The sequence below is a fragment of the Pipistrellus hanaki genome (assembly GCF_964339955.1).
Source record: "Pipistrellus hanaki genome assembly, chromosome: 18".
NCBI lineage: Eukaryota > Metazoa > Chordata > Mammalia > Chiroptera > Vespertilionidae > Pipistrellus > Pipistrellus hanaki.
In genome coordinates this window covers 14539425-14557914 of record NC_140520.1, presented here as the reverse complement: position 1 = coordinate 14557914, position 18490 = coordinate 14539425, and the positions used below count along the sequence as shown (strand labels likewise).

Here is an 18490-nt window from a genome sequence, read left to right as displayed (position 1 = left end):
TTATTATAACTTTATAGTAAGTCTTGAACTCAGATAATACAAGTTTTTCAACACTGTTCTTTTGTTTTCAAAAATGCTTTTAGTTATTCTAGGGCTTTTTCATTTCCATAAAGATTTTAAAATCAGTTTGCCCGTTTCAACAAAAAATGGCTTCTGGGATTGTGGTTGAGATTGTGTTGACTCCATAGATCAGTTTGGAGGAAATTGTCATTTTAACAATATTTTGTCTTCCAGTTTATGAACATGGTTTAGTGTTCCTTTAATTTCAGTCTTTAATTTCTCTCAGCAGTGTTTTGTATGTTTTAGTATACTGGTCTTTTATATCTTTTGTCAAATTTACCCCTAAATATTTTATATTTTGATAATATTTTAAATATCAATTTTCAATTATTTTTGTTTACATATAAACATAATTGATTTTTGTTATATTGACCTTATATCATGTAACCTTGCTAAACTAACTCACTAATTCTTGTAGCTTTTTTGTTAATTTCCTAAGATTTTAGAATTTGTTTGCCTGACAAATAATGACAGTTTTATCTCTTCATTTCTAATCTGTATATATTTTTAATTTTGGAGAAAACCTGGGTTTTAGAACTTTTTTCCTAGACCTGTGAAGCAGATTTTGGATTTCCTCATTAGGAATTCTTGAAAAACAAAAAAGATTATTAAATTCTGTATCCATTCCTTTATTCATTCAATGAATATTAGTGTATGCTGTATGTCAGACACTATCTAGTGACTAAAGGAAGAGAAAGACATATAAACAAGTAATTACAACTTAACTAGTGAGTATAGTAAGAGCCATAGTTATGCTTTGGGAACTTAGAGGCAGGACTGTTGGGAATGAAGGGGGAAGAGGCTCTCTGCAGGCCCTGCAGCCCTGGATGGGAGAGACTGACTCATTGTTGATAGGAAAAGGTTTAAACAACTCTGTTCTGATAAATTCTACATCCCCCCATCCAGGCTGTCTGTATTTACCTGATTATATTGAAAGCCTGAAAGAAATACATACATCTTTATAGATGTTTCCTTCCTTTTCCTTTTCCTTTTAATCTTAGATGGTATGGCCACCCTTTGCATCTATCCTTAAACCTCACTTACCTAAGGCCAGGGGCAATGCAAGCAAGGCTATTTGACCTGCTGTTAGTACTAAAATTTATGCTGCTATACTTATAAGAGTACTATGAATTGGGTACTGTTGCCCTATTTCTACAGTATTTTGTTTTGCTTTTTAAAAAAAACATTTTAGCTTGTATTCTCTTCCCCCTCCCCCTCATAGCAACCTTTGAAGTCTTTACATTTCTCCTGCCATATACATTTTAAAATTTTTCAATTTTAGAAAGAGAGAAAAAAACGTGAATTTGTTGTTCCACATATGTATGCATTCGCTAGAGGCCTGGTGCATGAATGTGTGCACCAGTGGGATCCCTCAGCCTGGACTGTGGGATTGGGCTGAAACTGGCTCTCCACCATCCCCCACGGAGTCTCGGAGTGTGAGAGGGCACAGACCAGGCCAGGGACCCCACCAATGCACTATTGGGGCCGGAGAGGGACATGGGAGGGCTCCAGGGCATGTCTGGCCCACCTTGCTCAGTCCTGAATGGCCGGACCCCAGCAGCAAGCTAACCTACCAGTCGGAACATCTGCCTCCTTGTGGTCAGTGCATGTCACAGTGACTGGTCGACCTGTTGACTATCTGCCTCCTGGTGGTCAGTGTTCATCATAGGGAGTGGTTGGGTGGCTTTACCATATCATTAGCATATTAGGCTTTGATTGGTTGAATGGATGTCCGGACACTTAGCATATTAGGCTTTTATTATATAGAATTGGTGGACTCTTGTATATGCCCTGACCAGGGATCAATCATGCAATCTTGGCATATCCAGACACTGCTCTAACCAACTGAGCCACTCCGCCAGGGTCCTGCCATATACATTCTGAGGGGGAAACATGCTTTTGACTTTGTAGCCCCAGGATATTTACCAGAGTCTGGCAAGTTGGAGGTGTGAAATAGACAATGTGTATGTTGGTATAATTGCTCTTTAGCCCTAGTTATCAGGCTTTGGGTTCCTCTAGGTAATATAATTAGATAATATTTAATTTTACAGGTAAGGAAATTTCTCCAGGCCACCGGAGAGTAAATAATTTTTCCCTTTGTGAAATCAGTATCCCCCCCAATTCAGTATTTTATTGGTTTGTAAAATTGTATAATTTTGGAAACACTAATCTAGACCAACACTCTTCATTTTAGAGGAATCTTGCTATCATAGAGGAAGATAGTTTAAAACAGTAATGTTAGGCCCTAACTGGTTTGGCTCAGTGGATAGAGTGTTGGCCTGCTGGCTGAAAGGTCCGAGGTTCGATTCCGGTCAAGGGCACATCCCCGGTGGGAGGTGTGCAGGAGGCAGCTGAATCGGTGTCTCTCTCATAGATATTTCTAACTCTCTATTCCTCATGCTTCCTTTCTGTAAAAAATCAATAAAATATGTTTTCTTAAAAAAGATTTAAAACAGTAATGTTAGAAGTAACTGTTTTATTGATTGCTTACTATGTGCCAGGCCTGTAATAGGTGCTGTGGATGCATGACTTCATTCAGTTTTCATGAGCACCACGGCTGTCTTATTTTTGAGGGGCTGGGTGGGTCATGGTTTCTGATAAACATATTTACTACTTAACCAGCTCTAAGAACCTAATCAGAAGTCTTCCTTCGTTGTTTTTCTTTAGTGATTGAAAACTTAGTTATCCACACTCTATTTATAGTTTCTAAAGCCATACTCACTCTTGCCGTCACCTTATTTTAAAAAGATTCTCTCCCCTTTCTGAACTGAGAATTCCAGAAGGTAGAGACCAGTATAGCAGAGCAACATGGTAGGAATTGAGTACGTGTTCTTGACCTAATAAATGAGTGTACCCAGCTCATCATGGGAAACAGGCCTGTCAGGCCAGCACGCTCAGTAGTATTTCTACTTCAGTGTTTCTTTCTCCTTCAGTGGCAAAAACTGACCTGCCCATAACTGTGCTGCATGTGTTACAGTTCTCACTGATCTCATGACTATTAGCAGACACGCCCTGCACATTACTGAGTGCCTAGAATGCAAGCTTGGCATTATGCCTTCACTTTGCAAGAATGAATAAGGTAATCGCTGCCTCAGGTAGCTCATAGATGATTAAGTAGATAACTACAGTGCACAAAGAATGCAGTGACGGGTGGGGATTTTCACTGTGAGTTCGTGGCATAAGGTAACGATAGTTCGCCCAGCAGGGGGAGGGAGTGGGCGGCACTGTTCTAAGCCCTTTGCACATAGCAACTCTTTTAATCACACAACCCTGAGCGTTGGTACTGTTGGTGTCCCTGTTTCACAGCGGAGATAATGAGAGGGCGAAGGTCAGACAGCTGGTAAGTTGTGGAACTGGAATTCAAATGCAGGCAGTGTGGCTCTAGTGTCTGCTCTTAACCACTGTACCATGCAGTCCCTTGCAAGTCTTGAAGTAAAGGGGAGAAAATGAGAAATATCAATATTTGTATCGGAGTGGCAGGATTTATTGTTTAACTGGCTATGTGGTCAGAGAGAAGGAAGAGTCCAGATTAGTTGCTAGAGGAAAGGTGTGGGGTTTACAGAGATAAGGTTTTCAGTGCATTCGATTTGAGTATTACAGGTTGAAGCACCACCTTCCCCAAGTTACAAAGAGGAGTCAGGAACTTGAGAGATACTCGGCACTGAAAACACGATTCGGGAGGAGTCAGCATTAAAAGCGTTGGCGAAAAGCACCAGAGTAAATATTGTCCCCTGCGAAGGGAGTGTAGGGTAAGAGCAGCAGGCCTGAAAGATCAGCATTGTCAGATGTGGGGAGAGGTCTCCTTAAATGAGATCTGGAAAAGAAAATCCTCTTCATTAGCATATTTCTCAGTCTGCTCTGCCAGCCGCCATTCCGGGGCCTCCGGAATGGCCTCAAGAAATTGCCTTGACAGCTTTCAGTTCTGGCCTCTGAAAAGCTCTATAGGACAGCAGTCGCCAACTGGTGTCCGAGAGGTTCGAAAGGTTGGTGACCACTGCTATAGGATGTTAAAGTCCACTCCCTAGGGTGTCAGCCCCCCCGTCCTCTGCACTGTCCAGCATTACAGGGTACTCCGGCCCACTGAAGTCCTCCGGCATTATGGTCATGGGGGTTGGGAACGACCCCGGGAGCAAGAAGGGACAATATTCTGTTTTGTAATTGTGTGTCCAGGGCAGTCATTGGAGCTAACCTGAGCGAATCAAACACCCCTCCCCCCTCCCCCCAAGTAATGGATAGTATCTGCAAGAAAGGAGGAAAGCACTGCACAAAGTCCCCCTGTGCTGGAACATGAAATAAAGGGAACATCAGTTTTATATTTCATGGTAGAAGAGCAGCATATTTAGTAAAGAAGGCAAGGGCTGGCATTCCTTCCCGTTAGCCCAGATTCGGAGGAGCTGTGCCAGGTAAATATCCCGCAGGACCCCTCCAGGATCTTGGAGATAAGAGAGGATCCTAGATTCCTTTGGATTTCTAGGTGTCACCTCTTTCCTCCCATCTGCAGCCAAGATGGTTCCCTGTCTGGAGAGACTGAGGTTGCTGTTTCTGGTTAGACCAGATCCCTTTCATTTTCACATTTGGGAGTCTCTCCCAGGAACCCCCTCATGATGTCATCTTTGTGGGAAGTAGAGAATGTAACGGAGGGAGGGGAGTCAAGAAGGCTTCTTTTCCGGTCAGTCATTTCCATCTCTTGCTGCCATTCAGTGTGTTCTATCCATGAGATGGCTTCTTTCCTCCCTCACCCCACCCTCCTTTAGTTTCCTGGAAATGGAGTAGGGTCTGGAAGAGAGAAAGGATGGAAATTCCCATTGCATCTCTCTCTGCAGCGGTTGAGATGAGGTTTGAGTGGGGGGGAGGGGAAGGGGAGCTGTAGAGAGAGGGAGTCAGCCCTGTAGGGAGAGGCCAAGAGACTGCTGAGCCAATGGTATGGGCCTAATTACTCCTCTGCCTTGAACTTGACTGTAATTGTGGTTTCTGGGAGCCAGCGCATCCTGGAAATCTGCTGGGACAGCGGAGATTGGGGATGGAGTTGAATTTTCCGCTTGGACCAGCTTGCCCAGCACCCATTTTTGGTTGGAAGATAGGGTGAGTTCCTAACGCTCAAAAGGGACAGTTAAGACAGCCAGGACTATCAGGCCTTGCTTTGGAACTGGATGAGAGGTTGTATACTCTGAAATCCTGGACACTTTAGAGAAGTTCAGAGAGGCAGCAGATGGCAGGGTCTGGGGAAGAGTTATATAAGCTAGAAGTTAGATCAGTTCTAACCTTGAGGAAGGGCCTTCATGTTCCTACACCTTAGTTTTACCATCTGTCATTTTATTTGAGCATCTGTCTTTATTTACAGGGATATTCCTAAACAATAGATGGGGAAATGCTAGACTAATATAAGAGAGCAGCTTAAGTCCCTTTTTCCCCCATGGTGTTAATAATAAAATAGCTAATATACATCACATTTGTTGTGTACCCTGTGCTTAATATAACAATCTAGTGAAGTTGTTCCCAACCTCAGTTACAAGGAAATCTGAGATGGAGAGATTACATATCTTGCCTAAGATCACAAAGCCAGTGTCAGCATCAGGATTACCAACCCAGTGACTTGATTCCAAAGCCTGTGCCTTTGGCCCTCAGACATAAATGGTAATCTGCTCTGTGTGTTACACTTGTTCCCAGAAACACCCAGGGCCAGACCGGCTTAGTGAGGTTTGGCTGTTGGACTTGGAGTCACTAACCCTGGGACCTCAGGCAAGTCCTTTGTCTTCTCTGAACTGCAGTTTCCTCATCTATAAAATGTGTATGTTCAGAGCTGTTCTGAGGATCAGGTGAGATGCTGCCCAGCACAATACCTACCACCCAGCAGATGCTTAATACATGTTAGCAGAATCTGAACTTACATAAGGAGAAATAGCAGCCAACCCCTGCCACCTTGAATTTGTGATCTGATATTTCAGAACGCTGACATGCTGTAAGAGTTGATCTATATAGCAAAGTAAAATGAATGGTGAGGACTCTCTAGGCAGGGAGCAAACGCATTAGCAGGGAAAGGGCTCTGCTTGGGTCCAAATACCAGCTTCATCTCACTCACTGGATGCATGAATTAAGCAAGTTCCTCAGCCTTTCTGTAGCTCAGTTTCTTCATCTAAAATTATGACATTATTAGTATGATCCCATGGGTTTGTTTTGAGGATTAAGTAAAATAAATAAGAATGGCTAATAACACTGAGTTCTTACTGAGAACCAGATCCTGGTCTAAGCTTTTTATTTTTATGTTCTTAATAATTTGGTCTTAATAATTCCATGAAACGGGTACTGTTATATCCCTGTTTTAAGAGTGAGATGCAGAAAAGTCCAGTAACTTGTATAAGATCACATACCTGATAAATGTCAGAGTCAGCATTTCTGTCTGGGCAAGGAGCTCAGAAACCCATATGCCTAACCATACTATCTTATCTCAGTAAGAGCTTAAAAACATTCTAGTTCTTTTCCTCATCATTAGTGTCCATCTATCAGTCAGTCACAGTGCTTCCTGAGAGTACCTGACCGTGCTAGTCATTGTGGTCTCTGTCAACAAAGCATGTGGCCGGCTTTCTGCTCTGACGTTCATTATTTTTTAGAGAGAGACAAGATCAGTGTGGATGGCATAATTTGCAAACAAGTGCTAAGGGATACAGTGTGGATTCAAAATGCAGTAGAAATTACTTTAGTTACTAAAAAGATCACTGGAGAAGGTGGACTAGTTCAGAAAACTTCCTAGAGAAGGTAGTGCATACTTGAGTTCAGCCCTAGAAACTGGGCCCATGGGCAAGAGTGCTTTGGAGTGCTTGAGTTGGGTGAGAATTTTAAGGTTGTCATTCATCAGTCAACAAGTTTTTAATGAGTGTGTACTCTGTGCCTGGCCCAGTGGAGAGGAAGATCAGTATTGATTGCTCAGTTGCCATTGTTTTTCTCCCGGTCAGTCCAAGTGTGTTTCCTAAAGACTATGTCTTGCAATCCAGTAATACCTATTGATAATTGGAATACTTTTATTGCTCTGCCCTAGGCGGCCCCTTGTTGACATAGTAAAACCCCATATAATATGATAAGGTGGTTTGTGCCTGGATATAACCAGGGCGCATTTTCCAGGTCCCCGGGAAGGAACTGCAGGGACCATCTGGTTCATCCATTCCTGTCCCCATCGCTTTGCCCCACACCTGACCCCATCACTCTGCTCCACACGCACACGTGCGCGTGCACACGCACACTCCCCATCATCCTCTTTATTTATGAGGAAACTAAGGCCTAGAACTAATCCACACCTTCAAACCCTGGGACACTTTATTCAAACTACTCTGTGCTGCCAGATAATAAACAATAAGCTCTGAGCCAGAGCAAGTGCTCCGAAGTGTAACTGCATAGAACAAATGCTTATCATTTCTCTTCACCCGGAACGGGGGTATAAGCCTATCTTCCAGCACCAGTCATTTCTGTCTTAATATTGCTTTCGCTGTTGTGCAGCCCTCTCGGTGTGAAAGACTTAATTTACCAGGAGAAGTAGAGAGACAGCAGCACTTGCTGGAAGTGGCGAGGGCCACTGCTCTGAAAACTCCTGTCTTCCCACAGAATGTTCTGGCACCTCCCCCAGTGGAGAAGGCTGCAGCTGGTTTACTCTCTTTATTTGTGTAAGCTCGATGGGCAGCCCCAGAAGCATCCCGATAGGCAGGGCCAGCGGAGCATTCTTTTGGTCTGTGGCCACTCTGCCTCCTGTGGGGGAAATGTTTGTGGGCTTGTTGCTTGGAGTTGCCTTAGGCGAGTGTATGTTTTAACAGCTTTGGCTGTCCAGCAGTCTTAGTCCCATCCGTCAACAGGAAGGATGGAGGGAGGGTCGCATGGTGATGAAACCGTAGTGACAGCTGCAGGGGTCTCTGGCTGTTAGGGAAGCCAACTCAGATTTTCTCTGGCTGGCCTTCTCTCAGTTTCCTAATCCCAACAGTGTCTGTCAAGTATACTTTGTAGAGCTCAGATTATTGAGGGAATTGGGGGGGGGCAGGGGTAGGCTAGGGGCTGGAGATGTGGGTGCTGAAGAAACACAAAATAGAAGACATAAGTCCCTCCTTCAGAACAGGTATTTTATTAGACAGAACACAGAATACTTAATGTGTGTATAGCCCAAGTCAAATGCTTGAGGGGTAGAAGGATGCAAAGAATAAGTTGATTACTCCTAAGTCATCATTGGAGGGTTAATTGAGGAAAGCTTCCTGAAGGGTGGGAGTTTCCAGGCAGTTTTTACAAGGATGGAACAAGGAATTTGTAGGGAGCCTTTTGCAAGCTGGGAAAGAACCTCCTCCACCCGCCCATCTTTCCTCTCTCTGTTTCTGGTAAAGCTTCCTGAAGTTACAGCTAAGAATAGCGAGGGTAGGGACACTCAGCCTGTGACACTTTAGGTCCCGCACCCCCATTACAGATGTTGTGACTAGATTTGCATCTCTGAGCTGGAGAAAGGGTGCTGCCTCCCTGAGGTGGGAAAGGGCTTACAGAAAGAGCAGCCATTCTATCTGCTCAGGTTACTGCCGCGAGGTATTGGCTTTATGGTTTAACCTCAGCAGTTTTAAAACTAACCCTTTGCACTCCGCTGCCCCCTCTCAGTGTCATCAGAATTCTAGCATATCACTCGGATGTCCCCTCTCAGGGGGGATATTGCAGTTTATTAGTGATTACAGGAAATTGAGTTAATTCAATGCACGTTTCCGCCACAAAGTAGTGTCAAGTAGCTGGTAGCCAATGTCCAGAATGGTTCGGAGTGCAAAGGGTAAACTTTCCTCTGTCAGTTTTGGTATGAAGTTGAGGGAGGCAACTAATTTAAAATCTACCTTAAATTAGAAGGGTCAATCTTCTGAGCCAAATGAAGACATCTTAGATTGGCCATTAACTCTGTGTTAATTATTTTATAAATTATTCTTTATTTGTGCAATAATAATAAAAAATGGACTCAAATAACAATTCTGTTTATGCAAAGTATAAAGCAAGGTATGCCTTGCTGGGATACAGAGATGAATCTAGCATGCATCAGCTCTTCGGGAGCTCACTAGTCCAGCAAGCAAGGGAGAAAAGTCAGCACCCGTGTGGGAAATGCTTTGGCAGAAATATGTACGAGGTGCTATGGGAAACAGGTTACTGGAGGAGCCGCTCGGAGCAGGCTTCTAGTTTCCTCTCAGGTCTGAGGGCTGGAGTCCTTGCCATGGGAAAGAAGGAAAACTGGGATAGCTGTGACCAAAGGAAGGAAGCCAGGCCAGCACTGTCCAATAGAGACAGAATGCAAGCGACATTGAACATTTTCTAGGAGCCACATTAAAAATAAAGAGAAGCAGCCCTGGCCAGGTAGGTCAGTGGTTGGAGCGTTGTCCCATACACCTAGGTTTCGGGTTTGACCCCTGGTAGGGATGTATACGGGAGGCAACCAATGGTTGTTTCTCAGTGGCAACCCCCACACTGAGATATTTCTCTGGAACTTCAGCTGCTGTCTTTGGGAGCTCGGCCAGCTCTTTTGAGCCTCCTCCCGTCCTACCGGTCTCTATGCGGTCTCCACTTTCCATCCTTGGTTATCAGGGTTCTCTCCAGCTAGTCTTCAGTTGATTATCAGCTCACATTATCTGTGTAGTGGATGTTTCACTGCTGAGTGTACAGAATTGAATACTGGAAATCTGGGAAATTGGAGGCTTTAGGAGCTTATTAACCTGTTCTTATAGACAGGTTAGGATGTTGCTCCCTGCTGTAAGTCTACAGAACAGGCTTAACCCCTTCCCACTCCAGTTAGTCTTTGCTAAAACTATGAAATTGTGAATTTAATCCTAACTTACATGCATTATGGAGGTCACTCAAAATTTCCTCTTGATGGCCGAAACCAGTTTGGCTAAGTGGTAGAGCGTTGGTCTGCGGACTGAAAGGTCCCAGGTTCCATTCCGGTCAAGGGCATGTACATTGGTTGCGGGCACATCCCTAGTAGGGGCTGTGCAAGAGGCAGCTAGTCGATGTTTCTCTCTTATCGACATTTCTAGCTCCCTATCCCTCTCTCCTCCTCTCTGTAAAAAATCAATAAAATATATATTTTTAAAAATTTTCTCTTGATAAGTGTATGCTTATGATATTTGAAGTCTGCGAAGTTTATTTGCATAAGCTATCTGATTTTATCTTTCAGCACTTACGTATTGAATATCTACTGTGTACTAGGTTCTGGAGCTGTTGCATGCTCTAGAGAACAAGAGACAATGAAGCTTGTCATTAAACAGGGAAAGCAGACATTAAACAAAAAAAAAGCACCGAGTAATTAGTTGCTATTGAATTAGGCACTGCAAAGGGAAATTAAATTAGAAGGGAGATCCAGCCTGGGGGGTGTCAGAGTGTTTAGCACAGGGCCTTCAGATTCTTTACGCTCTGTAGTAAAGAATGAGTATGAATGGCCTTGGCCAAGGTAGGAGAGAAGGCCTCTAGGGTTGATATATGGTGAGCAAGGAGGGGAATGGCAAGAGATAATGAGACTAAAGAGTAAGCATGAGGATGTCACAGAGGACCTGTTAGGCCATGTTAAGGATTTGGAACTTTATACAAGGCCAGTGGGAAACCACCAAAGGATGATGTATGTTCTGGTTTATTTTTTCTTAAAAAGATCGCTCTGACTTTGTGTAGAGAATGAGTGGGTTCTGGAAAAGTGGAAGCTGGAGAAGATGTGACACTAGTTGTAGGTAAGAGATAATGGTGTCTTACACCAGCCTGTGATGGGGAAGGCAGATGTAGGTAAATTCCAGAAATATTCACGAGTATTATCAGCAGGTCTTGGCCGTTGATTAGATCAGAGGAGGGGGATGTCAGAGATAACTCAGATTTCTGGCATGAGCATTGCATTGTTTCCTGAGAAGGAAATATTTGCATGGGAGAACAGGTTTGGGATGGGGAAATAGATTTTCAGTTTGAACATTTTCGCTTTGAGGTATTGCTGAAGGTGATTTGGTCATCCCAACCCCTCTTTGAGAAAAATGGGATAATACACATTTTTCATTGAGAAATTTAGGCTTGGAGAGGTTGGACAGCTTGCCTGAGATGACATATCCAGGAGGAGGCTGAGCTGAGCTTGAGCCTATACAGCAGTTCCTTGAATAAAGTTATTTAATTTGTTTGGTTACAATGTTGATAAGATGCTATAAGATCTTAGCTCTTATTTAGATCAGTCTGTGGTAAATTGGTTTAGTTATACATCGTTTCACTGTAGTCCCAAGAAACTATCAATAAGTAAGTCCTTTATGTGAGGACTTACTGTGTTTTATTCCTAAAGTCCTGCTTGCCAAACCACACCACACAGGCTAAGTATTAAATGTTAACTCAGGCTACCCAGCCCTCTTAACATACCAATTCCCTCTTCCTCCTGCACACACACCTGGCTGCCGAGTTGTCTGCTCTGACAGTCAGACAGTCCTGGACTCTCTATTTCTCGAAGAGGCCTCCATGGCAGCAGGAGAGAGCATTCCTGGCTCTGCCCTCCCTAGATTTAGAACACGCCAGGGATCGTCCCCGCTTTCTACTTATTGCTCACTCGTTCTCGTCCCACCCCGACACATGTTGAGCATAGGTCACCCCCATGGAATGAGCATTTGCACGGGACTGTACTCTGCTGACCGATGGTGATTGGTGCCAGTTCGATGTCAACATGAATTCTCACTGTCAGGTACAGTGAAGAAGGAAACTTCATTCAGTACAGACAGTTCAGCTGTGATACAACACAGCTGTGGGACAGCTCAGTAATGTCACAGATCGGTTATGAAACACTGTGAAATGGCCCCGAGGCGAGGTGGCCCTGCCCTGCTCCAGACTGCCCCACCTCCCGGCTGGTGTGTAAACCCTGCTGTGCTCTGCTCTGCTCTGCCCTGTTCTGGAAGCACTGGCTTTGGTGGGAGGGGAAAGAGTGCTTTCTCAAGCCAGAGGGGAGCTGACACATATAGAGACGTTCCTGCCTCCAGGCCCTGGCTGGTCAGTTCTCATGCAGGTGAGCTTTCCGAATCTTCAGTTTTATTGGTCTAAAAAGCTCTGTCGTAATTGGTCAGAATGGAGTAGTTCTGATTGTTCAGTGAAAATTCTGATGGGGCTCTGATTTGACAGGAAAAGTCTGTGTTTTGGTTGAAATATAATTCCAGGAACTGCTTTATAGGGGTTGACTCCAAATCACCTGCAGGTAGACTGGCAGTTGAGGGCAGGCTTTTCCTTGAAATGTGGCCTGTGTGAGAGGCCCCTGTTTAGAAATGGCTGCTGGGCTCTGTTTTTGTTGTGTGTTTTTTTGTTGTTGTTTTAAATTTGAGTCCAGTTAGCCACTAGGTGTCCTTGGTAGGTCTCTCCTTTGTCAGGCCCACAATACTTTCAGAGAATTTAACAAACATTGCCTCTTTGGTCCTCACATCAGCTCTGAAAGAAAGGACATGTATGTTCCTTCAGCAAACATTTTTGGAGCAGGCACTTGCCACGCACCAGTCACTATGCTGGAACTTGACTGGTGATACAAGGATGAATAAGATTCTGTCCTCATTCACAAGGAGTTTTAAGACTCATAGGGAAAACTGATGATAGACTCAGAAGTGAAGGGACTTATTTAGAGAGTTCCTTAAAGTTGTGGCCCTCTGAACAAGGAATCCCTTGGGCTGCTCGTTAAAATAAGAATAGATCCCACACCACAAACCTGCTGAGGTGGATCCCCAGGATTGGATCCACCAGTGATTCATGCACTGCTCTTCAGCTAGCATCGTCCAGTGGAGATATGAGCTTTTCTGGCCACATTGCCAGAGGCTTTTCCCCTCCATTTGTCTTCCCTTGTTTTACAGATGAGAGAGCTGACGCAAGTGGAAGTCAAGGGCCCACAGTGAATTAGAGACAGAACTGGAATTAGCGCCTGAATTTCCCGGACTCCTAAATCTAACCTGTTTCTATAACTCCATCTAGAGTGTTAAGTTTGCACTCTGGATCTTATTGAAACTGCTTTCTGAGTCCTTTCATTTCTAACTAGAGGCCTGGTGCATGGATTCGTGCACTGGTGGGGTTCCTCGGCCTGGCCTGTGCCCTCTTGCAGCCCAGGACTCCTTGGGGGATGTTGGATAGCTGGTGTCAGTCGATCCCTGTAGGCCCAATCCAGAGAGGAGGGAGCCCGATGCTGAGCATTGAGCATCTGTCCCCTGGTCAGTGTGGGTCATAATGACAGGGGTAATGGTTGTTCGGTTGCTTAGGCTTTTATATATAGAGATTGTACTCAGTAGTATAAGCTCTCAGGGAGCATTTGTGTCATGATCTATCAGGAGGGATTGTCTGCAAACAGGCCTCTTTTCTGTAGGGATATACAGGCCCAGGAGGCTGTTTGCGAGCCTCAGAGCACAGGGAAAGTCCTACCCAGGGGCAGAATCCTTGGAGAGTTAGGGTGCCAGGAGGCTGCCTAAAGCTCCACTCTGGTAGATAAGGGAAACCAGAGCAGTAAGGCTGGGTCATGGTTCAGTGAGTGTGGATTTTATCTGGATCTAAGGTCTTGGCAGCGTGGCTCCTTCCTGGTTAACTGCTGCTCCTGGCTTTGGGGAGGGACTCAGGAATATTACTCTGCTCCTAGGCCAGTCTTTGTATAGTATGCTTTTTGTCTCTATCATCTGCGTTCTTTATCATCTCTATATACACATATGCTGCAAGTATTCTATATGTCATGTATGTCATGTATGTGTGTGCACATGTGAGGTACACAAATTATGTGTGTTATGTGCATGTATGTGTGTGTATGTATGTTAAAAAGAAAATAGGAGAGAAGTTCTAATAAAGACCAGTTAGATCTACACATGGACACAGATCATATAACTTTTTGTTAAGGAGCACAGACCTTGAAGTCAGACCAACTTTTTGCACTTTTTTTTTTTTTTTTGTAGGATAACATTTATTGTGTAATCACAGAGGTAGATAAAGTAATTCCCAGAAGAAATGGGCTTAGGAAACAAGTTATAGAAATAAAGGAGGGCCCTTGGAGCTCGGTAGCGAGGAAGCTAATTGTAATGTACGGGGGGGGGGGGGGGGGGGGAGGCATAGATGTGCTCCTGGGAGGAGAGCGCCCTTCGTGTACACCTTAACCCTACTTTCTAACCTGTCTCTTCACCTATCTGAAAACGGATGTACTACCTACCTCACCAGCTCTTATGATGGTTAAATGAGGTAATGTATGTCAACTGTTTAGCACAGGGCCTGGAAGGTAACAAGAACTTAATCATTGTTATCACAGAACAGGATATTCTATACCTTTTCCTCGTTTACACATTTGTGGTGGGACAACGGTAAGGACAGAGAGCCCAGGAACCTCTGTTGAGGGGGTTGATACCACCCAGCTCAGCCAGTTGGCACCACGTGAAACTACAAGCCCTGGTGCCAGAGCGTGTGTAGCGATGGCAGTTTTATCCTTGTTGTGCAGCACAGTAGTCACTAGCCATCGGTAGCTACTAAACAGTTGACCTGTGGCTAATACAACTGAGAAACTGCTACCTGTGGCTAGTGGCTATTGTGTTAGATAGCACAAGTCTAGATTCTAGAACTTTTTTCCCATTTTTATTGAGATATAATTTACATACAGCATTGCACAAGTTTAAGATATACAGCATGACTTATGTATATTGTGAAATGATTACCACATTAAGTTTCATTATTATCCATATATTCTATTGATAGAACACTTATTAAATGATGATCTAAGCTGACTATTTACCTGGAATGAAGAGGAGGGAAGTGTGATCAGGAGTGATGGACAGGGTAATTTGAAAAAGAAAAAGAAAGCCAGAAGCTGTAGCTTCGGAAAGTTTACCTTCTTGTCTGGCTTATAGATGCGGTAATGAGGAGTAGAGTAGGAACGACATCTGGGAGAAGGAACACTGGGCAAAGACAAGAGCCAGAAGCCATAGCGAGTGAAAGGAGAACAGTGAAAGGCAGGACCAGGAATAGGACGGAGCCTGACACGGGGGACCTGTTCATGGATCCAGAACTTCATCTGTACAAGCCTACAAACAAGCAGTTCCATTGGGCATTCGTGCTGCAGGAAGCACAGGGCCTGGGAGCTGTGGCAGGCATGGGAGGCTGACCGGCATCAGGCAGCCTCTTCGATGCCATGGTCTAATGGCCTAGCTTGAAGACAGGAAGGCCTTTCTCTGGAGTGTAATAGGGAAGCCCTAAAAGGTTTTAAGCAGCAAAGTGATGGGGCAGATTTGCATTTTAGTAAGCTCACTCTACTCCATTGTGGTCAGTCTCCATACCTGGGTCCATGAAAGCTTGATTGTGGTTTTTCTTTGGAACTAACCATTTCCAGTGTCTTGTCTGGTTTATGTCTTGTCTTGGTTTTTTTCTTTCTTTTTCTCCTTTCCTGTGTTGCTCTCTCCTGGGCCCCACGCTCTCCTCTTCCTTGATGTCCTTCTCTCTCTGATCCAAAGATCAGCCAGTAAAAAGCAGTCTCACCTGTCCAGGTAAGAGGGGTGCCATGGTGAGGGAGGGGAGACACACCCCCCCTTTCTAAATCTCAGTTATTTATTTGAATTATATTTGTTATTTGGATAGCCAGCACCTTCACGTGGTTCAGGACTTAAAAGTTACACATGAAAACTCCATCCCTGTGCCCCCGGCACTCAGTTTTCCTTCCTCGGAGGCAGCCAGTGTACAAAGGGCTTGCTGTGTCCTTTCAGAAATATTTTAGGTATTTGATGCATGTATAAGCAGATACTTTAACATATAAAATATAATTTCCTTTTTTTCTCCTTTAGCCACTTTTTTTTTTTTTCTGTTCACGTAATTCTGCATCCTGCTTTTTTCACTCACCAGCGTGTCTTAGAGACCATTCCTTATGGTATATAATGAGCTCTCATTCTTTTGTAGGCTGGCTACTGTGTCCTCACATGGACGTTCTGCAGTTTATTTAACCAGTCACCCATTGTGAACCGTCAGATTCTTCCCAGGGTTTTGCTTTCACTTTGCTGTCGATTAAATAGGAGCTCCCCTGCAGAGGGGCAGCAGCTGTTGGTTAGGAACCGGCCGTTCGGACACTTCTCTAGAAAGGAGAGGCATAGCAATGATTTGAGCTTCTCATGGTCCTGCAGGGATCCTATTAAAGAGGAGATAGAGCAATAAATCTTCTAGTTTGATTATCTGATTGGTACATTGAGGTTTTAGGATCTTAATCGTATCTAAGCAAGCTGCCTCAGTCTGGTGGTAGGAATGGGGCTGAATGTGGGGTTAGCATACTACCACCAAATAGATAAGATTCCTGTTCTCCGGTGGTACCCACAAGATGAATGGAATTTTCAAAGGTTTTAGTCATTTCTGTCCCCTCCTTTCTAGAAAAATGTACAAGTTGCTGGTTACCCAACAGGTGAGAACCAAATACCCAGGGACACTGGAGAGAGGAAGTGAAGCTAGCGTGGGGAAGAGCCTCTGTTGCCACCGCTGCAGTCCTCTGCTGTGCTCGTGCAGCTGCTGTGTGTGTGTGACTCGCCATGTCCTTGCCCTCGTCTCCCCCTCCTTTACCTAAAACTAACTAGCTGTTCATTTTCCCCTGCCTTTTTCTTGCATTCATTTTCTCTGGCGCTCTGTTCTGTTCCATCAGCCCCATTGCAGCCTGGTAAGACCCAACAAGTGTGTGTATTTGTGCACATCTCGTTCTTGCTGTTGTCTCTCTGTCTCCTGACTCCAGGAAGGGCTGTTTCCCTTCTCACCTTGCTGAGTATTAAAGAGTCATGTTAGCCCTGCAGCCTGGGATGCCAAATAGGTGGTATTGCTAGTGGTGTGGACATGGCTAATCTCCCAAAGGTGGAGTGGGTTTCAGGTAGAGGGTTGGTGTCTTAGTGCCCAAAACGTGGGGCTGCTTTTTACAGGGTTTTTCCCCCCACTACTGTGGTCCCCCCTGCCCCCCTCACTGATGTGCTTTTATTTCTCCTTCTCCAGGTTAAGCAGCCTGTCTTTGGGAGATTCGGCACCTGAACGCAAGTCCCCTTCCCACCACGGCCAGCCCGACTCCTCTGAGGCAACAGGTAACCTCCCTCGTGGGGCATTCACACATTGACACAGGTGTGTGCTCATACAGACTAATCGGTTTACCCCGCTCCAATACCCCGTGTAAAACTACTTAGCCTTCATATGCGCTCATACTGTGTGCCAGGCATCATTACATGGTGTATGTAAATTTAGTCCTTATATCAACTGTAGAAAGTAGATTTTACTCTCCCTGTTTTATAGATGAGGAAGCTGAGGTTCAGAGGGGTTAAGAAACTTGCCCAAGTGCACAAGCTTGTAAGGGACAGAATCAGGACCTGAAACCATGCTTTATCCATTGCAAGAAGCAGTCACATATACCTGCACACAGGCACAAAGCCTAATACACACCCACAGGATGGAGATAGGTGGGAGTTATAGCCTTTCTTATTTTCTATGTTTGTGTATGGATGTCCATGTGAAAAAAGGTTTTCTCTTGACATTTACTCTTCCCTGGACTTGGCGAGGGGCCAGCCCTGGTCACCCTGCATGAGTTATCCAGCTCTGCAGTCAGCAGGCACCGGTGAGCCACCTGCTGCATTCGCTGGCTGTAATTCAACAGAAAACCTGCAGTCTCACTGGGCTTCAGTCCTGGGATTGCTTCTCTGTAACGTTAGTCTTCAGCCTGGAGTCGGCCCTGCCCTTTTTTCAACCAGTCTCACCCAAACAGAGAGAGACAGGCTTGTACCAGAGAGACAGGTATCTCAGAGAAGGCGATTTCTTGTACGGAGTACAGAATTGATCACTGAGGGAGGCATGCCGTTGCCATGGCATTTGGACAGGCTAAGTCTGGGAATCTGGTTAGTCTGGAAAGCCTTTCTGGAGGAAGAAACATCCGGGCTCTCCTGGGATGGTCTAGGCTTGTATGCACTGATCTTCCCTGACAGTGCTACCTAATCCCTTCTTTCTCCTTACCACTCCCAGGTCTTGTTCAGCGCTGTGTCATCATCCAGAAGGACCAGCATGGCTTCGGCTTCACCGTCAGTGGGGACCGCATCGTTCTGGTACAGTCTGTGCGGCCTGGTGAGCATTGCATCCCTCCTGCCGTGGGCAGTTCTCACACAGCCGCCCTGTATGTGACAATGCTGCATAACGTGGAGAACTTTCGTGTCATTTCTCTGAGGGCCTGGGACATCCTTGGGGGGGGCCCATTTGAATTACTCTAGAACTGGTTCCCCAGGAGCATTTGCAAAGGTCTCCACAATGTTAAGCCACAAGGCAGAGTTTCTGGGGTGACACTCTATGCTCACTTCCCCTCTTGGGAAGTATAAAAAATAGCATCAGTTAGCTGCCTGGCTGCCCTCCAAGGGAGCTCTTCACACTGTGTCAGAATCAAAGACCTGCTTTCTTCCTCCCCGCCTTCACATCACCTACCCAGTACAGAGGCCATCAC

General features: G+C 45.0%; 1 protein-coding gene across 7 annotated transcripts in view; it reads left to right on the top strand.

The window, feature by feature from the left end:
* The window catches only part of ARHGEF11 (Rho guanine nucleotide exchange factor 11), a 79363-nt gene that overhangs the window by 14833 nt on the left and 46040 nt on the right, over positions 1 to 18490 (top strand). For all 7 annotated transcript variants that reach the window (XM_084865753.1, XM_084865751.1, XM_084865750.1 and 4 more), the window contains exons 2-3: positions 17011 to 17096; positions 18022 to 18120. In XM_084865753.1, the coding sequence (XP_084721879.1) occupies positions 17011 to 17096; positions 18022 to 18120 (185 nt within the window). The remainder of the gene's footprint in view (positions 1 to 17010; positions 17097 to 18021; positions 18121 to 18490) is intronic.